The 15,912-nt window shown below is 47.6% G+C and overlaps 5 protein-coding genes across 6 annotated transcripts; 3 read left to right on the forward strand and 2 right to left on the reverse strand.

The window, feature by feature from the left end:
* Window positions 1-6: 6 nt before the first annotated feature.
* On the forward strand, window positions 7-938 carry TSTA_124100 (ELL complex subunit Eap30, putative; the record flags this gene model as incomplete). The annotated part of the gene is made up of 2 exons (XM_002482628.1): window positions 7-571; window positions 626-938. The coding sequence occupies exons 1-2, from the start codon at window positions 93-95 to the stop codon at window positions 936-938; spliced, it is 792 nt and encodes a 263-aa protein (XP_002482673.1). The 5' UTR covers window positions 7-92.
* Window positions 939-1,723: 785 nt separating this feature from the next.
* TSTA_124110 (eukaryotic translation initiation factor 3 subunit EifCc, putative) lies at window positions 1,724-4,469 on the reverse strand (the record flags this gene model as incomplete). The annotated part of the gene is made up of 2 exons (XM_002482629.1): window positions 4,039-4,469; window positions 1,724-3,969 (listed from the first exon to the last, which is right to left on the reverse strand). Exons 1-2 carry the CDS (start codon window positions 4,394-4,396, stop codon window positions 1,724-1,726), a joined length of 2,604 nt encoding a protein of 867 aa, XP_002482674.1. The 5' UTR covers window positions 4,397-4,469.
* Window positions 4,470-4,731: 262 nt separating this feature from the next.
* On the reverse strand, window positions 4,732-8,485 carry TSTA_124120 (protein kinase Yak1, putative; the record flags this gene model as incomplete). Its single annotated transcript, XM_002482630.1, has 7 exons — window positions 4,732-6,212; window positions 6,274-6,752; window positions 6,817-7,076; window positions 7,129-7,288; window positions 7,339-7,538; window positions 7,591-7,859; window positions 7,930-8,485. 7 exons carry the CDS (start codon window positions 8,483-8,485, stop codon window positions 5,440-5,442), a joined length of 2,697 nt encoding a protein of 898 aa, XP_002482675.1. The 3' UTR covers window positions 4,732-5,439.
* A 1,083-nt stretch (window positions 8,486-9,568) lies between these two features.
* Window positions 9,569-13,891, forward strand: TSTA_124130 (DNA repair protein Rhp26/Rad26, putative). The gene is made up of 4 exons (XM_002482631.1): window positions 9,569-9,776; window positions 10,105-10,317; window positions 10,379-10,452; window positions 10,500-13,891. Exons 1-4 carry the CDS (start codon window positions 9,708-9,710, stop codon window positions 13,774-13,776), a joined length of 3,633 nt encoding a protein of 1,210 aa, XP_002482676.1. The 5' UTR covers window positions 9,569-9,707; the 3' UTR covers window positions 13,777-13,891.
* A 1,088-nt stretch (window positions 13,892-14,979) lies between these two features.
* Window positions 14,980-15,809, forward strand: TSTA_124140 (uncharacterized protein). Of its 2 annotated transcripts, XM_002482632.1 has the most exons (3): window positions 14,980-15,331; window positions 15,395-15,499; window positions 15,559-15,809. In XM_002482632.1, exons 1-3 carry the CDS (start codon window positions 15,052-15,054, stop codon window positions 15,678-15,680), a joined length of 507 nt encoding a protein of 168 aa, XP_002482677.1. In that variant the 5' UTR covers window positions 14,980-15,051; the 3' UTR covers window positions 15,681-15,809. The 2 variants fall into 2 exon arrangements, with proteins under 2 accessions (XP_002482677.1, XP_002482678.1); XM_002482633.1 differs by lacking the exon at window positions 15,559-15,809 and having other exon boundaries at window positions 15,395-15,535.
* Window positions 15,810-15,912: the final 103 nt, after the last annotated feature.

Genomic DNA, 15,912 nt, shown 5'->3' on the forward strand with positions numbered 1-15,912 from the left:
AACGTCAGATACGTCTCTTATCTGCTTAAAGGCTTCGCTATCGCTTTCAAGACAGGTACATCTGATATGTAGTACCATCTATTTCTTGAATAATGGCTACTCGTCGAGGCGTCGGTCTTGGCGCATTCGCCAACCGAAACCAAGCAACGCAATCCTACGCAAACCACGGCGCAAACCTACGCTCAACACACCTCTCCTCCCTCCAAACACAACTATCAGTCTTTCAATCCTTACTACACACTTTCGCACTCGAACATGCATCTAAGATCAGATCAAATCCGACTTTCCGCGCCGAGTTTGCGCGTATGTGTAATACCATCGGTGTTGACCCTCTCGCCGCTAGCAATGTCAAAGGTAAAGGCAGTGGTAGGAAAGGGTTAATGGAGGGTGGGAGTTTCTGGACGCAGATACTTGGCGGTGATATGAATGACTTCTACTTTGAGGTTGCGGTCAGGGTTGTCGAGCTCTGTCGAGAGACAAGAGGCGAAAATGGTGGTTTGTTAGGTGTTGAAGAATGTCGCAAGAGAGTCGGGAGAGGTAAAGCCATCGGTGGAGGCTTGGAGGTTTCCAAGTACGTTACATAGAATATCCTGTTCGGAGAACCCATTCTAATACTTATCCCTAGTGACGATATCCTCCGAGCTGTCAAGTCGCTAGAGCCACTTGGATCCGGCTTCAGTATCATCAACGTCGGTAGCAAGCAATACATCCGCTCTATACCCAAAGAGCTCAACTCAGACCAAGCCACCGTTCTGGAAGTACTACAGCTTCTCGGCTTTGTCACCGTTTCCATGCTGCAGGCAAATCTTGGCTGGGAAAGGGCACGCGGAAAGACTGTATTAGACGATCTACTAGCTGACGGGCTAGTCTGGCTCGACAGTCAATGCGTGGAACACGAATATTGGTCTCCTCAGAATCTTTTGGATGAGGATATGTGATTGATAACCGGCATGGATGGGAAATATTATTCTGGGACATATAGCCCGAACCTTTTTCGACTCACACAGATGTTGAGAGCAAATCCCTTGGCCCTGCGCGTCAGCAATCATGCACAGGCAGCCAACACGCCGAAAGTATTTCATACTTTGATGTCATCCCTACAGGAATATGTGCCGCCATCAACCGATGATTGTGTCCTCCCTCTTGTGGTAGGATCAATCTGTCGAAGTATACATATGGTACACTCATGGTTGCCCCATTTCATCTGCGACGCTTGCGCTGTATGTAGTATCGTTGAACGCCTGACATATACCTAGGTACTTAACATGCTGGCTCTCTGTACTCAGTCTACACAGGTGCCTAGGAACTTAGGGAAGGGCCTTTCCGTAGCACCTAGAAGTGCAAAGGACCTGAAAGTACAGCAGTTTCTCGACTAGTAATAATACCAAGACACCTATGCAGTCTTTAAAAATCTTTTGATTCGATAGCCAAGTTCTAGGACATCAAACATGGACCAAGCACGTGACCACATCCGATCATCAATATAAGAGGTAAAATGTTTCTTATTTCCACCTAGAGGAATAAAACACGCAAAAACTCCGACATGAAGACTTAAGAGACATGAAAATGATGATGAATGATACTTTTTTTCCTGAAAAAGTGGCTGGGAAATAATGTGAGGGCGAAAGTGTTTACATTAAAAAAAGTTGAGGCCATTCATCAGTCTTCATAAGAGAAGGGACGACATAACAGAAAAAAGGAAAGAGATAGACATGAATCTAGTCTATGCCTTAATAGCACCACCCAATGCACCACCGCCGAATTGTTGACCGCCTGGTCGTCGTTGTTGACCTCCAGGGAATCTAGCTCCACCACGAGCTTGACCACCGCCACGACCGCCACGGCCACCACGAGCACCAGGTCCTTGCTCTCTCTGGAAAGCGTTTGCCATACCCTGTGTACGTTGCTCCAGCGTCTTCTCGTTGGCTTCGAGAAGAGACATGGATTTGTCGGCGAGAGTGACGATCTGGGATTGAAGACGGGAGAGTTCAACGCCCTTGGTGAAAACGATGGCGTCGTTGACTTGGTCGAGCGCTGCGGCGAGTTCGTCGTGAGAGATCATGCGGCTGACGATAGACGAGACCTTCTTTTCTGAAAGTTCGAACATGTTTACGAGTGTGGAGACAGATAGAGTGTCGTAGAAAGGTGCGTATGTGAATAGGTAGGTACGCAGACCTTCCTCTTGAATCTGTTCAGCGAGCATGGCCTTGATCTTGTCGGGTTGAGCCATCAAGTCCCAAATCTTGATCGAGTTCAATAGCTCGGTGGCCTTCTTCCAGTCACCGGCAGCCAAAAACTTGGCGCTCATGATGACGCCGTCTCGGGTGTTTTCAGGAGGACCTGTGAAGACTTGTCGTTCGTTGTAGTCGAGCATACGACGGAAGGTCTTGGAGATAACGCGTCGCTTCATCTCGGGGCTGGAAGATGTCTGTGCCATAAGTGGAACTTCCAAGAACATGCTTGATGTGAGGTAAATGCACTCTAAAAGCTCCAAGTTGATGTGCATGTGGAATGGCAGTTGACGCTGGCGCTCAAGCTTCTCCTGCTCTGGCGAGACAGTGGAGTATCTCTGAAGAATGATACCCTGTGCAAGGAGTTCTTTCTGACGTCCGCTACCGCAGATATCAGAAAGTGTGTTCTGGGCCTCATAGATCAAACCAGCGCGGAAAGCGCATAGACCGATCTGAACAAGGGTCCTGTTGAAGAGGATTTGTGTGCTGACGTCAAAGTTGGCAATGTTCTCTGACAAGTGAGACATGAGCATAAGATCACGAGCGCGGTAGTAGTTTTCGTGAAGAGCAAGGAAATAGATCTGGCAAAGCATTGCGCGAGCACGGATGATGCCATCGCTATACCTGAACAGGTAGTTGCACAGAGTCTGAACCAAGGCAGGAACATCGGAGGTCGATGAACGAGGAGTGATGGTGGACTCCAACTTCTGGGGGATTGCTTTCCAGGTAGCATCTTCCAAAATGGACACGACTTGGGAAGGCTTGAAGTATACGTGCTCCAACCTTCTGATGACGACCCGGTTGAGGCTATCCTGTCTGGGCTCGCTCTTGTCGGTCTTGCCAAGTTCCTCAACATACAGTTGTGTACGGAGGAGAGCGGTGTACAATGCCTGCTCATCACCAAGTCGCTCAATATATTCAGCAGTGTGCGGGTCAATGTGCTGAAGTGATCGGGTAAGCTCATCATCCAGGCGCTCGACGAAGGATACAATGCTTCCCGGGATACGGAGAACTTCTCCCTCAGCAACTTGAGGAAGCTTGTCATCATCCTCCCACTCCTCAGCACCCTCAAATACTATATGGTTGCGGTTCTCTTCGAGAACACCGAGAAGTTTAGAGAACTCTCCCTCCGCCAGTTTCCATTGCTCAGGGCTCATGTGGTTAGCGGTAGATGAGGATGTGAGGTCGAAACGAGTGGCAATAAGAGTAAGGTAGACACGAATTTGTTGATAGGGAGTCTGAGAGACTTCGAGCAACTTCTCCATGGTGCGAATTTGCTCCAAACGGTCTGTGTTCTTCTTTCCTCGAGATTCGACAATGATACGCAAGTGTTTGAGGATGCTTTCGGGAGTGTATTGTAAGGTCTTGCCATGACGGCCAACGGTCGAGAAACCTTCATCGTCAGCAATGGTGAGCGCATCGAGAGTGGGAGTAACGCGAAGTCGGGATGGTTTCTCGATCTTGACCTCCTCTGCTTCAACGGCTTCCATGTAGCCATCCTTGTCCTCTCGGTACTTATCGATTTCGGCTTGATAGTCCTTGTTATTCTTCTTGATACGTTGTCGGACGGCATTAAGACCTTTGGTGTTGCTCGCATTCATCTTCTTCCCAGTAGTTTTTTGCTTTGCAATGGTCTCGTTCATGAAATCCTCAAGATCGGCAATAGCTTTGATATAAATCTTTGGTGTAGGCCCCGACTGAGTAATCTTAAGAAGCTGTCGGTTGAGCTTATCGAACTCTGGACAGAACAATTCAAGTCAGCGATGATCGCAATGAGAAAAATCCCCTATATCGTAGTTTAACTCACCAGTCGAGATAACAGCCCAGTCGCCAATTTTCTCAGCATTTTCAATGAGCTTAACGGTGCTCTCTAATTCCTCAAGTCGCTTATCCTTTGCACTCTTGACAACAGTCACCCTATCTTCATCTTCACTCTCATCGGTATCTTCACCCTCATCCTTCAAGAAAATATTAGCACCAGTCTTTTTTGGTCGATCCTCATCTTCGCTGGACTCCTCCTCAGAGTCCTCCTCTTCGGAATATTCATCACTAGATTCTTCCTCTTCGGACTGCTCCTCCTCCTCCTCGCGATCGCTGTAAAGCTCCTCCTCGTCAGAGGAGCTGGTTTCGCTGTCGCTGCCGCCACCGTGGAAGAAACGAGACATGTTTGCGGCTGTTGGTCTTTTCACTTGTTGCGCGTTTTGACCTATAACAAGAAACACGGTGGTATCTTGCCGGAAAAGGGTCTTTTTTTAGGCTGATGACGATGATATTGCCCCTGGTGATGGAAGGATATTCGCTGCGAATCAAGTGTTTCCTTGAAGCCGCAGTGGGATGACTTGGAAAGGCGGCGATACAAAATTTAAGCGAGGGGTCGCTTAACCCAATCAGGTAACGGCGGAGACGGCATGCCAAGACTATTCACGCTTTTGACGCCTGACGCCAGCATGGATGTTTTCACCCTTTGTCAATAATGTGTTGTATTCTAACGATGGGCTTCGGCAGGTAAGTAAGGTATATTTGGCTTGCTATTCTGTATACAACTACAGGAACTATAACATAAAACAGACTATATACTTATAACGCGTTCTCAATCGTTTTTTTTTCGCGACCTTCGTACAGCCATGAAAAAGAGCAAAGCTATCATCAAAAACGTTAAGAGTTGATGGTTATCGCAATTGAAAACATCAATGCGTAGGAATAACAAAACAGTCTTCCCAAAAATTTGCGCCGGCGCTATGCCAAAACAACTCATAAATGCCTAATGATATTGAGTCTTCCGCGAGTGACGGAAGCAACAACCAGGAGGCGTGCCGACTTGTGCTTTCGGCATTAGTTGTGGCTCCAATATCACCATTGACTTCTCAGGCGTCCATCGCTCTTCGAAGATTGTACGGGCGCGTGAACAAGATCAAGGTGGCATTATACGGCCTTCATGTGGACCGGTGACGGGAGCCTAAGTATCATGTCGAAGGTAAATGATTTCCCAAAAGAAAACACAGACCCATAAAGCAGACAGCTAGCGTAGGTGGATCGACAGAATCAGATGTATGACAAAGTTCATTCCCCTCGTTGTACCATGCCCAAACAGGAGCTTATAATTTCGGATGTCAAGACGAAACCTTTCCTTGGTACTATACCCGTTTAGACCACGAACTATGCCTATAGACCTGTACCCCAACACAAGCTGGGGTAATAGATAAACCAACTAATGCCATTGATTTTGCCCCATGAAGCCATCGCCGAGAGCACCGTCTTCAAGAGTGCGAATAAAGTCCCTGTTGCGATGACCAGCACCTGCTCGGCTTCCACGACGCCGTGAATTTGCAGCGGTATCAGCATAGCCATCTGGAGGTGGAGGATAGTATGCGGGACTCGGCTGGAGTCTGATTGGCGCATTGGGATCAAGATGACTGGCCACACGCTGTATAGTAGGCGGTATGCCCCCTTGTTGCGGATCGAGAGTAGTTGCTCGTTGTCTCCCAGCCCTTGTCGTTGCCTGTGCGTAGAGACTTTGCGAAGGTGGATACTGTGGTTGCATTTGTCCCTGCATCATGCCCATTTGGTGTCCATAACCCGGTGGCTGAGCAGGATAGGGTGGTGGTGCGCCCTGTTGGTGAGCAGGGTACATTCCGTTGTACACAGGTGGTGCTTGATTATGGGACGGCGAATGATATTGACCCATCTGCATGGCATAGGCCGACTGTGCTGCAGATTGGGCCTGAGCCTGAGCTGCTTGAGCCGCCTGTGCCGCTCTCTGTTTGCTCGCAGCTTCTGCTTGTTGCTGTTGCTGTATGCCGGGAGCGATACTCTTGTTGAGTGCTGAGAACTTCAAGTTCATTGGAGGTACAAACGGGCCGGTGAATTTCTGCTGGGTGATGAAGGGATGCAGTTTAGCCTGTTGGGGGGACCATCGCTCCAGAGGATTGATTTGAAGAAGGCCGCGCACGAAATCGATAAATGCAACACGGTTATTGACCTCTGTATTGTGTTAGCCACTAATCTTTCTACTTGTATAAGTTACGGGTGAAGTGTATCTTACCTCTTTCAATTTCTGATTGCTTCATGTTTTTCCTCGGCATCGCATAGCTGCGAATGATTTCCTCTAGCGTGTTTGCCTGGAAGTACTTCTTGCTAGGTTGTTCCTTGGTGTTGTGCTCGCGAGAGTACTGTTCCATACTCTTGAGTCGCCACGTTTTCCGACCAAACTCATCTTGTGTCTTTTCGAAAAACTCTCCTGACTGCTTGCCCATCTCCAGCATCCATGTGGGAGGCAGTCCTAGCATCTCTGTAATGCGGGCTACTTGATTGTATTCGGACGAACCTGGGAAGAGAGGTAGACCTAGAAACAGCTCAACCACGATACAGCCCAAAGACCACATATCAATAGCCGATGAATACGGCAATCCCAAAAGGACTTCCGGAGAGCGATAGAATCGTGACTGAATATAAGTGTATACCGTCTGCCGTTCATCACAAGCGGAACCGAAGTCAATTATTTTGATGATGGGACTTTCTAGACTATATTGCAGAGTATTTTGTCAGCTCTACACGTGCCGCTATCCTTTTCGTCAGTTGAACTTACTTTTTCAGCAAGATATTTTCCGGTTTTAGATCACAATGAATCAATCGAGCCTTGTTGAGAAGACTAAGTCCATTGAGTAATTGTTGTGCAAATACTCGCACCAGTGTTGTACTCAGTCCGCGGAACTGGTTTTGCTTAATAAGTTCGTACAGATTCACACTCAACAATTCAAAGACCAAGCATAGATGTTGCCGATGAAGAAAAGTATCCTTGAGTCGAAGGAGATGGTGATCATCGTTCTTGTCATACTTCTTGTTGAGCTTCATAGATTGTCAGCAAAGGAAATGTCGCGAGCAATAAACAAGAACATACCAGGTCCAGTACGGACACCTCCATCATACTCTGATTGAAGTAGGCCGTTTTGTTCTTTACCACCTTTACGGCCACAACTTCCTGTGTTTTGAGATTCTGACACTTCACCACTTGTCCGAAAGTACCTTGACCCAGAACATCAAGAATAAGGTATCGGTTGCTTTAATAGTCAGCGGACATTATGAATCAAAAAAACATGGGATATCATACTTGTGACCTCCGTCTTCACTACCCAGGATATCATTGACATATAAAATATAATCACTATCTTCATTATCAAACCCATCATTCTTGACCCCTTTGCTGGGCTTTGTAAGGACACGGCGTGGATTGCGCGAAGATTCGTATTTAAATGTCGGATTGCATATGCGATACGTAGCCGGTAGGTGGGTTGTGAGTGCTTGCAGTGGCTAGAACCTCTGAATTAGTTTTATGTACGCTTACAGGTACGTGGATACTTACACTGATGAAACCCCCTTCAGGATTGGCCCTTCGAAAAGCTGGCTGCGTATTAATCCTTGGTTTGAGCTCCTGCATCGACTTGATGCTAGAAAATTTGGGTATCGGCCCCCGACCAGGAACTTGTTTGTGGTTGGTAGATTGGTTTGTGGGTGGTGACTTCAAGTCAGAGCCGAACGGGGCACTCAATTGTGACGTAGCTGATGAGGGGAAATATTGCTCTGGACTCATATCCGTCGACTGTAGGACAGGCAATCGAGGAGCCCGTGAGCCTAGATAATGAGAATCGCGTATTAGCTATGACACACTTGTCAACGATAATGATCAGAGATTGAGACCGACCTGGTGGAGATTGATACCCTTGCGGGGGTGACGCATAAACACTGGCTCTGGTAGGAGACTGGCGAGAACTATTTGGACCGGAAGGAGGTGCTGTGAATGGATTTTGACTTGATTTGGTAGGACTGGACGAGTATGGCAGAGTTGGCGACAAGATATTCATCGGTGAGTATCGACGCGCCGCAGTTGACTCTTCGGTCGGCATGTACTGCGATGACGGACGTGTATTGTGATTTGCTCTAGAAGAATACTTAGCACGATTGTAAGGATCAGCGTCCTCCATTGGCGTATCGACATCAGTAAAGTAGTCACGAGTATGAGGCGTGGCCGCTGGGGACGAAGCCATCGATACAGGCTTGGAGCTGGAGCCTCCACTTGAGGCTTGCGCAGCGGCTATTGGAGACTGGTAGCTCTCATAAGTATATCCCGCAGGCGCCTGAGCTTGCTGCTGACCATTATACTTTGTGCTCATTCGATAGGGATTCTGACTTGTCGAGGTATCATGATGACCTGGGTGACCCGACGAATGATCCCCGTAAGACTGCCACTGGGAATCCATGGCGTGGCGCTCGGCGTCAACTCACTAGCATGCGGAAAGAGCAAGTAAAATCCAAGCGAGGAAAGTAGTTGGCGCAAGGAATATATTCCAATTATTTCTGGATTGGCGACGGCGCTTAATCAGTGCGATGGGTGACTGGCGGGAGAGACGAGTTGGGTAGGCAGGCACGTCACCGAGACTCTCACACTGTTGCGGGTTGTATAGGCGACGTAGAGCAGAACGGCGGGGGGATGGCGTCTGACGCAAGCGAGTAGCGGCTAACGCGTGGAATGGGTGACTTGTTGTTAAGGAGAGGCGCCGCTATTCATCATCCAGAATCCTCTTTACTGATGGCCGTCGCAGGAGCAGGCTGAAGAAGAAAGCCGAGCACCAAGTCTGACGAGACGGGATTGTGCAAGGAGGGAAGAGGACAAAGATCGCTGTCACAAATCTAAGTAGATTGCCGTTGGGCGGCCAGCTGGGAGGAAATGACTGGTGAGTGGTGACTGTAAGACCTATCAAGCTAGGCTTAATAGAAGCTAGTCTAGCCCTCAGTGAGGATTCGGCTAGGACTAGGATCGCTTTGGGCCTTCAGCCTGGAGAGATGAGATAGAATATCTGCAGTGGGCAGTAGTACACTATGTTTTGCGCAGGCAGGATAAACTATGATTCCTCAATGGCGAGATAAGTAAGAAAAGAGAGACAGGAGAAGAAAGAAGATAGAATGAGGGGGAGAAAATGAAAGGGAAGATGGTGGAGGTGGAGGTTGGGGTTGGGCCGGGAGAGTAGAGAGCACTCTCTGTGAGAGAAAGAGCTGCTCCCAGATGCTCCCAGCTGCCCCTTCCTTCGGGTTACTTCTTTCGGCCATTATTGTCGATTATTGAATGATGTCCGTATCACTATTATTTTTCATCTACGAGCTGCTTCAATTGCTTTACATATAGTAACCAGTATGTGTGAGTCTCTCCACCATTGTGGCCGAGTAGTGCCAGACACACAGACAACAATGGCACGGCTTCCACCATTGTTTATAATGCCATTGCATTGAACGAACTGCAGAAGCTTTGCCTCAAAATAACTCCATATAAGCACGGTTGCTCAGTACTTCTTACACTCCGGGACTCGGAATTTGACCCTGTTCCGCATGACGACACCAGTATAATTAAAAGGCCGCTTGTAGGAAGTCAGGCGCTGTCCGTTCTGCTGCGAATCAACTTGAATCTGGGGTGTCAATTAGTCGCATATGTATAGACAGAGAAATAACAGCATATTCAAGAGTCATGAAGAAGAAATGGCGAATGTCATTGACATGGTGAGTCGCTGCTGAAGTGAAACTGATGCCTGGGTGCCTGGATGCTTGACTCATTCGTAAGGCAACAGCCGGGCGGTGACTGACGCCACATTATTCTGCCGCTCACTTTTCACCGATGTCATCGTTCATCGCAACAAGCATTTGCTACCTTTTTTGATGGACTGTTATTCTTGGCTTGTTTTACGATGAGATCGGAAGGCTGACTTGGAAATACTGTCAGCTACTTACCTTTGTTCTTGCACCAAGGTATTTGCTTAGCATGTCTGAACGATCCGTCGATGTCAAGCTCCTTTCCATCATGATTGACGCTTTGCGCCTATTGCTGTAGTCGCTTCTTGTTCGCCCACGCAGCGCAGCTGGTAACTTGAGCAGCGACTTCAACACCATCTCCGCAAAATTATTTGACGCTATGCAGTCTGATTTTACGAATGGCTTGGATCCAGCCGCAGACACGTCTCTGGTAGATGAGACAGCAAAGCTCCGCGAACTCGAGGCAAATGTTCGGAATCAGGAGGAACTCGAAAGAGAGCTCGGCCGTCAGGTAAGTATTCTTCTTTTCAAAACTATCATAATGTGGCTCTAATTAAATATTGAATGCGTAGGCCGACCAACTTCTTATCGAGCAAGCCGACGAGCGAGACCAGAAACGGATCGAACGCACGACTAGGGAGAAACTGTAAGCTTTTCGAATCCTCCGCCCCATTCTTATATTGACTCCGATAGGAAACTAGAGGATCAGATTTTGAAGCTCTACCACCGCTTGGAACAACGTATCGGTCCCGCTCAAAGAGTGCGCACTGAATCCGACATCGCAAAGGCACAAGAACAACTATTGTCGCTTGAAAATGATTTGAAGGAAATACAAGAGCGCATTGATAATCGCCATGAAGAGAAGAATGATATCCCGAGTACTGAATCCGGAAGACTGCCGAATGAGTCCAGGCGGGAGTATCTCATCCGTACGGGAAAAATTACGCCCTTTTCGAAGATGGGAACTGGACCGAAAGAGGGACCTCTGGCAAGTTTACATGACGCTTTAATAGACGCCGAAGACGAACGCGACGAAGCCGAAGCTTTACAGGATGCCTCTCGACGAGCCACAGTTTCTCACCGTGACTTACGACTTCCGGGTATCGATATCAGTGACGTTAGTGAGATAACATCTGAAGACATTTCGGACTCGGGGAGGTCACGCAAGAAGAGAAGGGTAACCTACGATCGTCGCCAAGGCCGTGCCAAACGAACAAAACGGGCCGATGAGGAGGGAGAGGATGATAGTTATGTCGAAAGTGAAGATCTCTCGTCTTCAACGGATGAGTTTGATCCTACGCCTGGAGAGATCCGCGAGAAGCAAACTGGCAAAAGGCCTGATAGAGATGGCATGGAAGATCTTCGAGGGTTAGACGATGGTAATGAAGATTTTTATCAAGCTCGATTGAAGCGATGGATTCGTCGTCGAAGAGCTGCTCGAAAGCGAGCAGCCGAATCAGAAACTAAAACCGAGGAGTCCGAACAACCTGACCGGACAACCAGGGAAGGACCTGAGGAAGAATGGTTCTTACCCCATCCTACCGTCCCAGATGCTGAATATGATGGGGGCTATCGTGTGCCCGGCGATATATTCCCGGTACTGTTTGACTATCAGAAAACCGGCGTTCAGTGGCTCTGGGAGCTCTATCAGCAGCAGGTCGGTGGTATCATTGGTGATGAGATGGGTCTCGGAAAAACGATTCAGGTTATATCTTTTCTAGCTGGTCTTCATCACAGCCGTTTGTTAAACAAACCGGTGATTGTGGTTGCTCCTGCAACTGTCATGAAACAGTGGGTAACTGAATTCCATCGATGGTGGCCACCTTTTAGAGTCTCTATTCTTCATACATCAGGAAGTGGCATGATTAATGTTCGAAGCGAGAGCAATCGCGAGAACGCTCTGACCAATGAAATGTGGGATCCAAGTCGACCTTATACCATGACCAAAGCTCAGAAAACGGCGAAAAAGATTGTCCAACGAGTCGTTGAAGAAGGGCATGTGCTGGTTACGACGTACTCCGGACTACAGACATATGCACCTGTTTTGATCCCAGTTGACTGGGATTGTGCTATTCTTGATGAAGGACACAAGATCCGCAACCCCAATACATCGATCACAATTCACTGCAAGGAATTGCGCACTCCTCATCGCTTGATTTTGTCCGGTACTCCGATGCAGAACAACCTCTCCGAGCTGTGGTCACTCTTCGACTTTGTCTTTCCTATGCGTTTGGGGACTCTGGTTGACTTTCGAAACCAATTTGAGTTTCCTATCCGCCAAGGCGGTTATGCGAATGCCAGTAACTTACAAGTCCAGACTGCTGCGCGATGTGCGGAGACTTTGAAAGATGCCATCAGCCCGTATCTTCTTCAACGGTTCAAGGTGGATGTTGCTTCTGATTTACCCAAAAAGAGTGAACAAGTGCTCTTCTGCAAGCTTTCTCCACTCCAAAGAAAAGCTTACGAGCAGTTCCTAAATTCTCAGGAATGTAACTCGATTTTTGCTGGTCGAAGACAGGTTCTTTACGGAGTGGATATGCTACGTAAGATCTGTAACCACCCAGATCTTGTCACACACAAACTTTTTTCAACTACAACTGGGTATGGCGATGCCTCCAAATCAGGGAAAATGCAAGTCGTGAAAGCGCTTTTGGAACTGTGGAAGGATACCGGACACAAGACACTATTGTTCGCGCAACATCGGATCATGCTTAACATCCTCGAGAAATTCGTGAATACATTGTCTGGTTTCAACTACCGAAGAATGGATGGCGACACTCCAATCCATCGGCGTCAACTTCTCGTTGATGAATTCAATAACTCACCGGATATACATGTTTTCCTACTCACGACAAAAGTCGGGGGATTAGGCGTGAATCTGACTGGCGCCGATCGAGTAATCATTTATGATCCGGACTGGAACCCATCAACTGACATGCAAGCTCGTGAAAGGGCGTGGCGATTAGGTCAGAAGAGAGAAGTCACAATTTATCGATTAATGACAGCGGGAACGATCGAGGAGAAGATCTACCATCGGCAAATCTTCAAACAATTCCTGACGAACAAGGTTTTGAAAGATCCGAAACAGCGACAGACGTTCGAGATGAGCAACCTACACGATCTCTTTTCGTTGGGAGAAGAAGGGCAAACCGAGACTAGTAATATGTTCAAAACGGAAGTCACCTATCAAGAAAAGGGTGAAACGAAGGAGAAGAAACCCGGGACGGAGCAGGCAGTGTCCATCAGTGACGAAAAAGACATTCAAAAAGTCGAAGGAATAGCAGCTGTTGAGCATTTCCACGAAGACGTAGACGAAGCTGAAGACAAGGGCGAGGATAACGGAGCTCCCAGATCCGAAGCACGTTTAATGGAAACCATCTTTGCCCAATCTGGCGTCCACTCGGCCCTCGAACACGACCGAATCATCAACGGCAAAAAGATCATCGCCCCAGATAGAACCATCATCGAAGCCGAAGCCAAACGTCTTGCAGCAGAAGCAGCCGAGAAATTGCGCAAAGCCGAACAAACCGCCCGATCAGTCCCCGTAGGCACTCCCACATGGACCGGACAATTCGGTATAGCCGGACGACCACCTGAAGGACGGCCCCGCTCGGCGTTTGGAGGAGCAGCTAGTGTTGCGCGAGGAGCGGGTGCCGGGCCTTCTTCTGCTAGTATACTTGCCAACCTAGCCAATCGCACTAGCGGTACAAGTAGTCGAACGAACAGTCCTCGAGACAGTCCTGTCCCCGGAGGTCGTCTTGATTTCTTGTCCATGATTCGGGATTACATGATTGCTCAGGGAGGTTCGGCATATACGCAAATGCTTATTGACCATTTCAATCGATTTTGTACGACTCCTCATCGATCAGCGGAGTTTAAGGAGACGCTTAAGACGGTCGCTAATTTGGAGAAAGGTGGACGCAATGGGAGGGGAAGATGGACCTTGAGGAAAGAATATGCCAAGCAATAATTGATATGATGATTGTTATGAGTGATGAGCAATAAACTGTTATACCATAGATGTGCACCTATAAGTTGTACGATATGCTTGAGTCTGATATGGAGTATCCTGCGTCATACTGAATCTGATCTTCAGAGGTGTTGTAACCCCTGAACGATTACTCCCTATTCCCTCAACCGTATGTCACGGTATGTGCGTTGATTATCCACATTTTGGAGCAGACTAAAATGCGTAGTGGAACTCACACTTTACGTAGTAAGATAGATGTTCATATGGCCCGAATACGCAGCATGTTTTCAAGACGCTCACTTCCTTGGTAGTACTTTTTTACAGGTAGTAAGTAAGCTACCTACTGTCGGTGCTCTTGGATGTTTTCGAAACACTCCAGATGTTACCTGTGTGTCCGATACACTCGTGTACACCGCCATCCGGATACTCTTGGCATATACTGGTAACCTTGGAAACAGGTGCTCCTGTACGGAGTTGCGTAGGGGAGTATCGCAACCCATGGGTCCAAAAAAATATGTAGTTCAGAAAACGTCCCTTATGATGTAGCTTTGGAGCTATGATCAAGCAGATAATACTGCAGATTTCCAGGGTTCTTAGATCAACCCTTTAAGCGATCCACTTGATGTAAACAACTCATGCGTCCACTCAGTATTTTCTCCGATCCATGGATGTCTGTATAGGTAAATGTTTCAAGCCTCTATACTTCTAATGCAAGCCTTGTCTCAAAGGATGTACCTATGCACTTTCATAGATGAACTCGATCATCTGATCAACAGAGAAAACCAACCGCCAAGAGAACTTGTCTCATCTACCATACGACTATTCAGTCGTTATTCACTGATTCGAGGGGTATTTTGTTGTCTTCCGATTGCCGAGTGATGATCATTAGTTGCTAGTGGACTAGCTTGTGTATAGAGTGAAGCCCTAATGAAGATGTTCGGATGGACAGGAGAACAACCCCACAAAGACACTTAAAAGAGGAGACGGTTGGACCAATGGAAGGATCATTTGACTATGATGCTATACCGAAGTACCCTAGCCAGAAACTCTAGGTATGCGGAGTACCTAGGTACGTATATTCTGATCGCTAAGTACAGCCGAGACATGATCGACATGGTGCCTCCGCCCAACGTCATCGTTTAGCTTTAAGCAGACTGTTTATGCCTATATAAGTGGACTGTTTCTCGCTGTATCTGCGGGCTTGTCTACTATCAGATCAAACATATTTTTTTACTACGATCAGAATTTTGTTCTTAAAACAAGTCTACGATAAACATGCTGTTCCCACAACTTGCCCTGGCTTTCGCCACTTTCGCTGCCTGGTCTCTCGCAGCACCAAGCGAATTCCTCCTCAAGACCACCGGATCCAACATCACCGCACACAACAATCTCTATGTCGAGGCTTATCACACCGGTGCCGGCATGGCAGATGCCGTTCTCACTACCGTCACAGCCAACGCCGGCCACTTCTACCTGAATGAGACGTATCTGCAAATGGATATTGGACAGGAGTTTTCATATGGGTTTGATATTGGTGGTGCTACCAACTATGCCGGTAAGTTTGTCCTTAGATCAAGATAAAAGTTTTAGTAGTATTTCTAATCCATGGACAAAATAGCTTGGGAATTCGTCACCATCAACGCCGGACAGGGTTATCCTGGATTCGAGTTGGAGAATAAGAGCACACTTACCTACAACAGCACTGAGTTTGGTGGATGGCTCGGTAAGCTCCTTTCCCACCCTGCTAGTTGATCCTCGGTCATATTAATCAACATGGAACAGCCTGCGACTGGTGGCACGGATTACCCCAACTCTTCTGGATTGTCGCCTATGAAGAAGGTACTGTCCCCTTCCCATCGACCTGTAGTGAGGTCGACCTCATTCCGGCACCCATTAGCTCTTGAATGACTCACTGATGTACCCTTGACGAACGTGAATTTGATGATTGTGTCTTGTGTTGAACATATAATCATATCGTGTATATTAGTACGAACATAGTTGAATACATAATGACTATATGACCTTTGATCGTGGATTGCTTTCACCCGAGAATGTTGCCTCGGGCTCAAGCGTATAAGCAAGGGACGTGAATAAGAATGCAAATTATTTCTGCCAGGACGCCATCCACTCCATGTC

The sequence above is a fragment of the Talaromyces stipitatus genome, genomic scaffold, assembly GCF_000003125.1.
Source record: "Talaromyces stipitatus ATCC 10500 scf_1105507295555 genomic scaffold, whole genome shotgun sequence".
Lineage (NCBI taxonomy): Eukaryota > Fungi > Ascomycota > Eurotiomycetes > Eurotiales > Trichocomaceae > Talaromyces > Talaromyces stipitatus.

What these genes read in the sequence shown, in the direction of transcription:
- TSTA_124140 (XM_002482632.1), top strand. Translation starts at nt 15,052, where the DNA reads ATGCTGTTCCCACAACTTGCCCTGGCTTTCGCCACTTTCGCTGCCTGG. An exon ending in TGGTGCTACCAACTATGCCG is followed by an intron (nt 15,332 to 15,394) that starts GTAAGTTTGTCC and finishes TGGACAAAATAG; the next exon opens with CTTGGGAATTCGTCACCATC. An exon ending in TGAGTTTGGTGGATGGCTCG is followed by an intron (nt 15,500 to 15,558) that starts GTAAGCTCCTTT and finishes AACATGGAACAG; the next exon opens with CCTGCGACTGGTGGCACGGA.
- TSTA_124130 (XM_002482631.1), top strand. Translation starts at nt 9,708, where the DNA reads ATGTATAGACAGAGAAATAACAGCATATTCAAGAGTCATGAAGAAGAA. An exon ending in AAAGAGAGCTCGGCCGTCAG is followed by an intron (nt 10,318 to 10,378) that starts GTAAGTATTCTT and finishes TTGAATGCGTAG; the next exon opens with GCCGACCAACTTCTTATCGA. An exon ending in CGCACGACTAGGGAGAAACT is followed by an intron (nt 10,453 to 10,499) that starts GTAAGCTTTTCG and finishes TGACTCCGATAG; the next exon opens with GAAACTAGAGGATCAGATTT.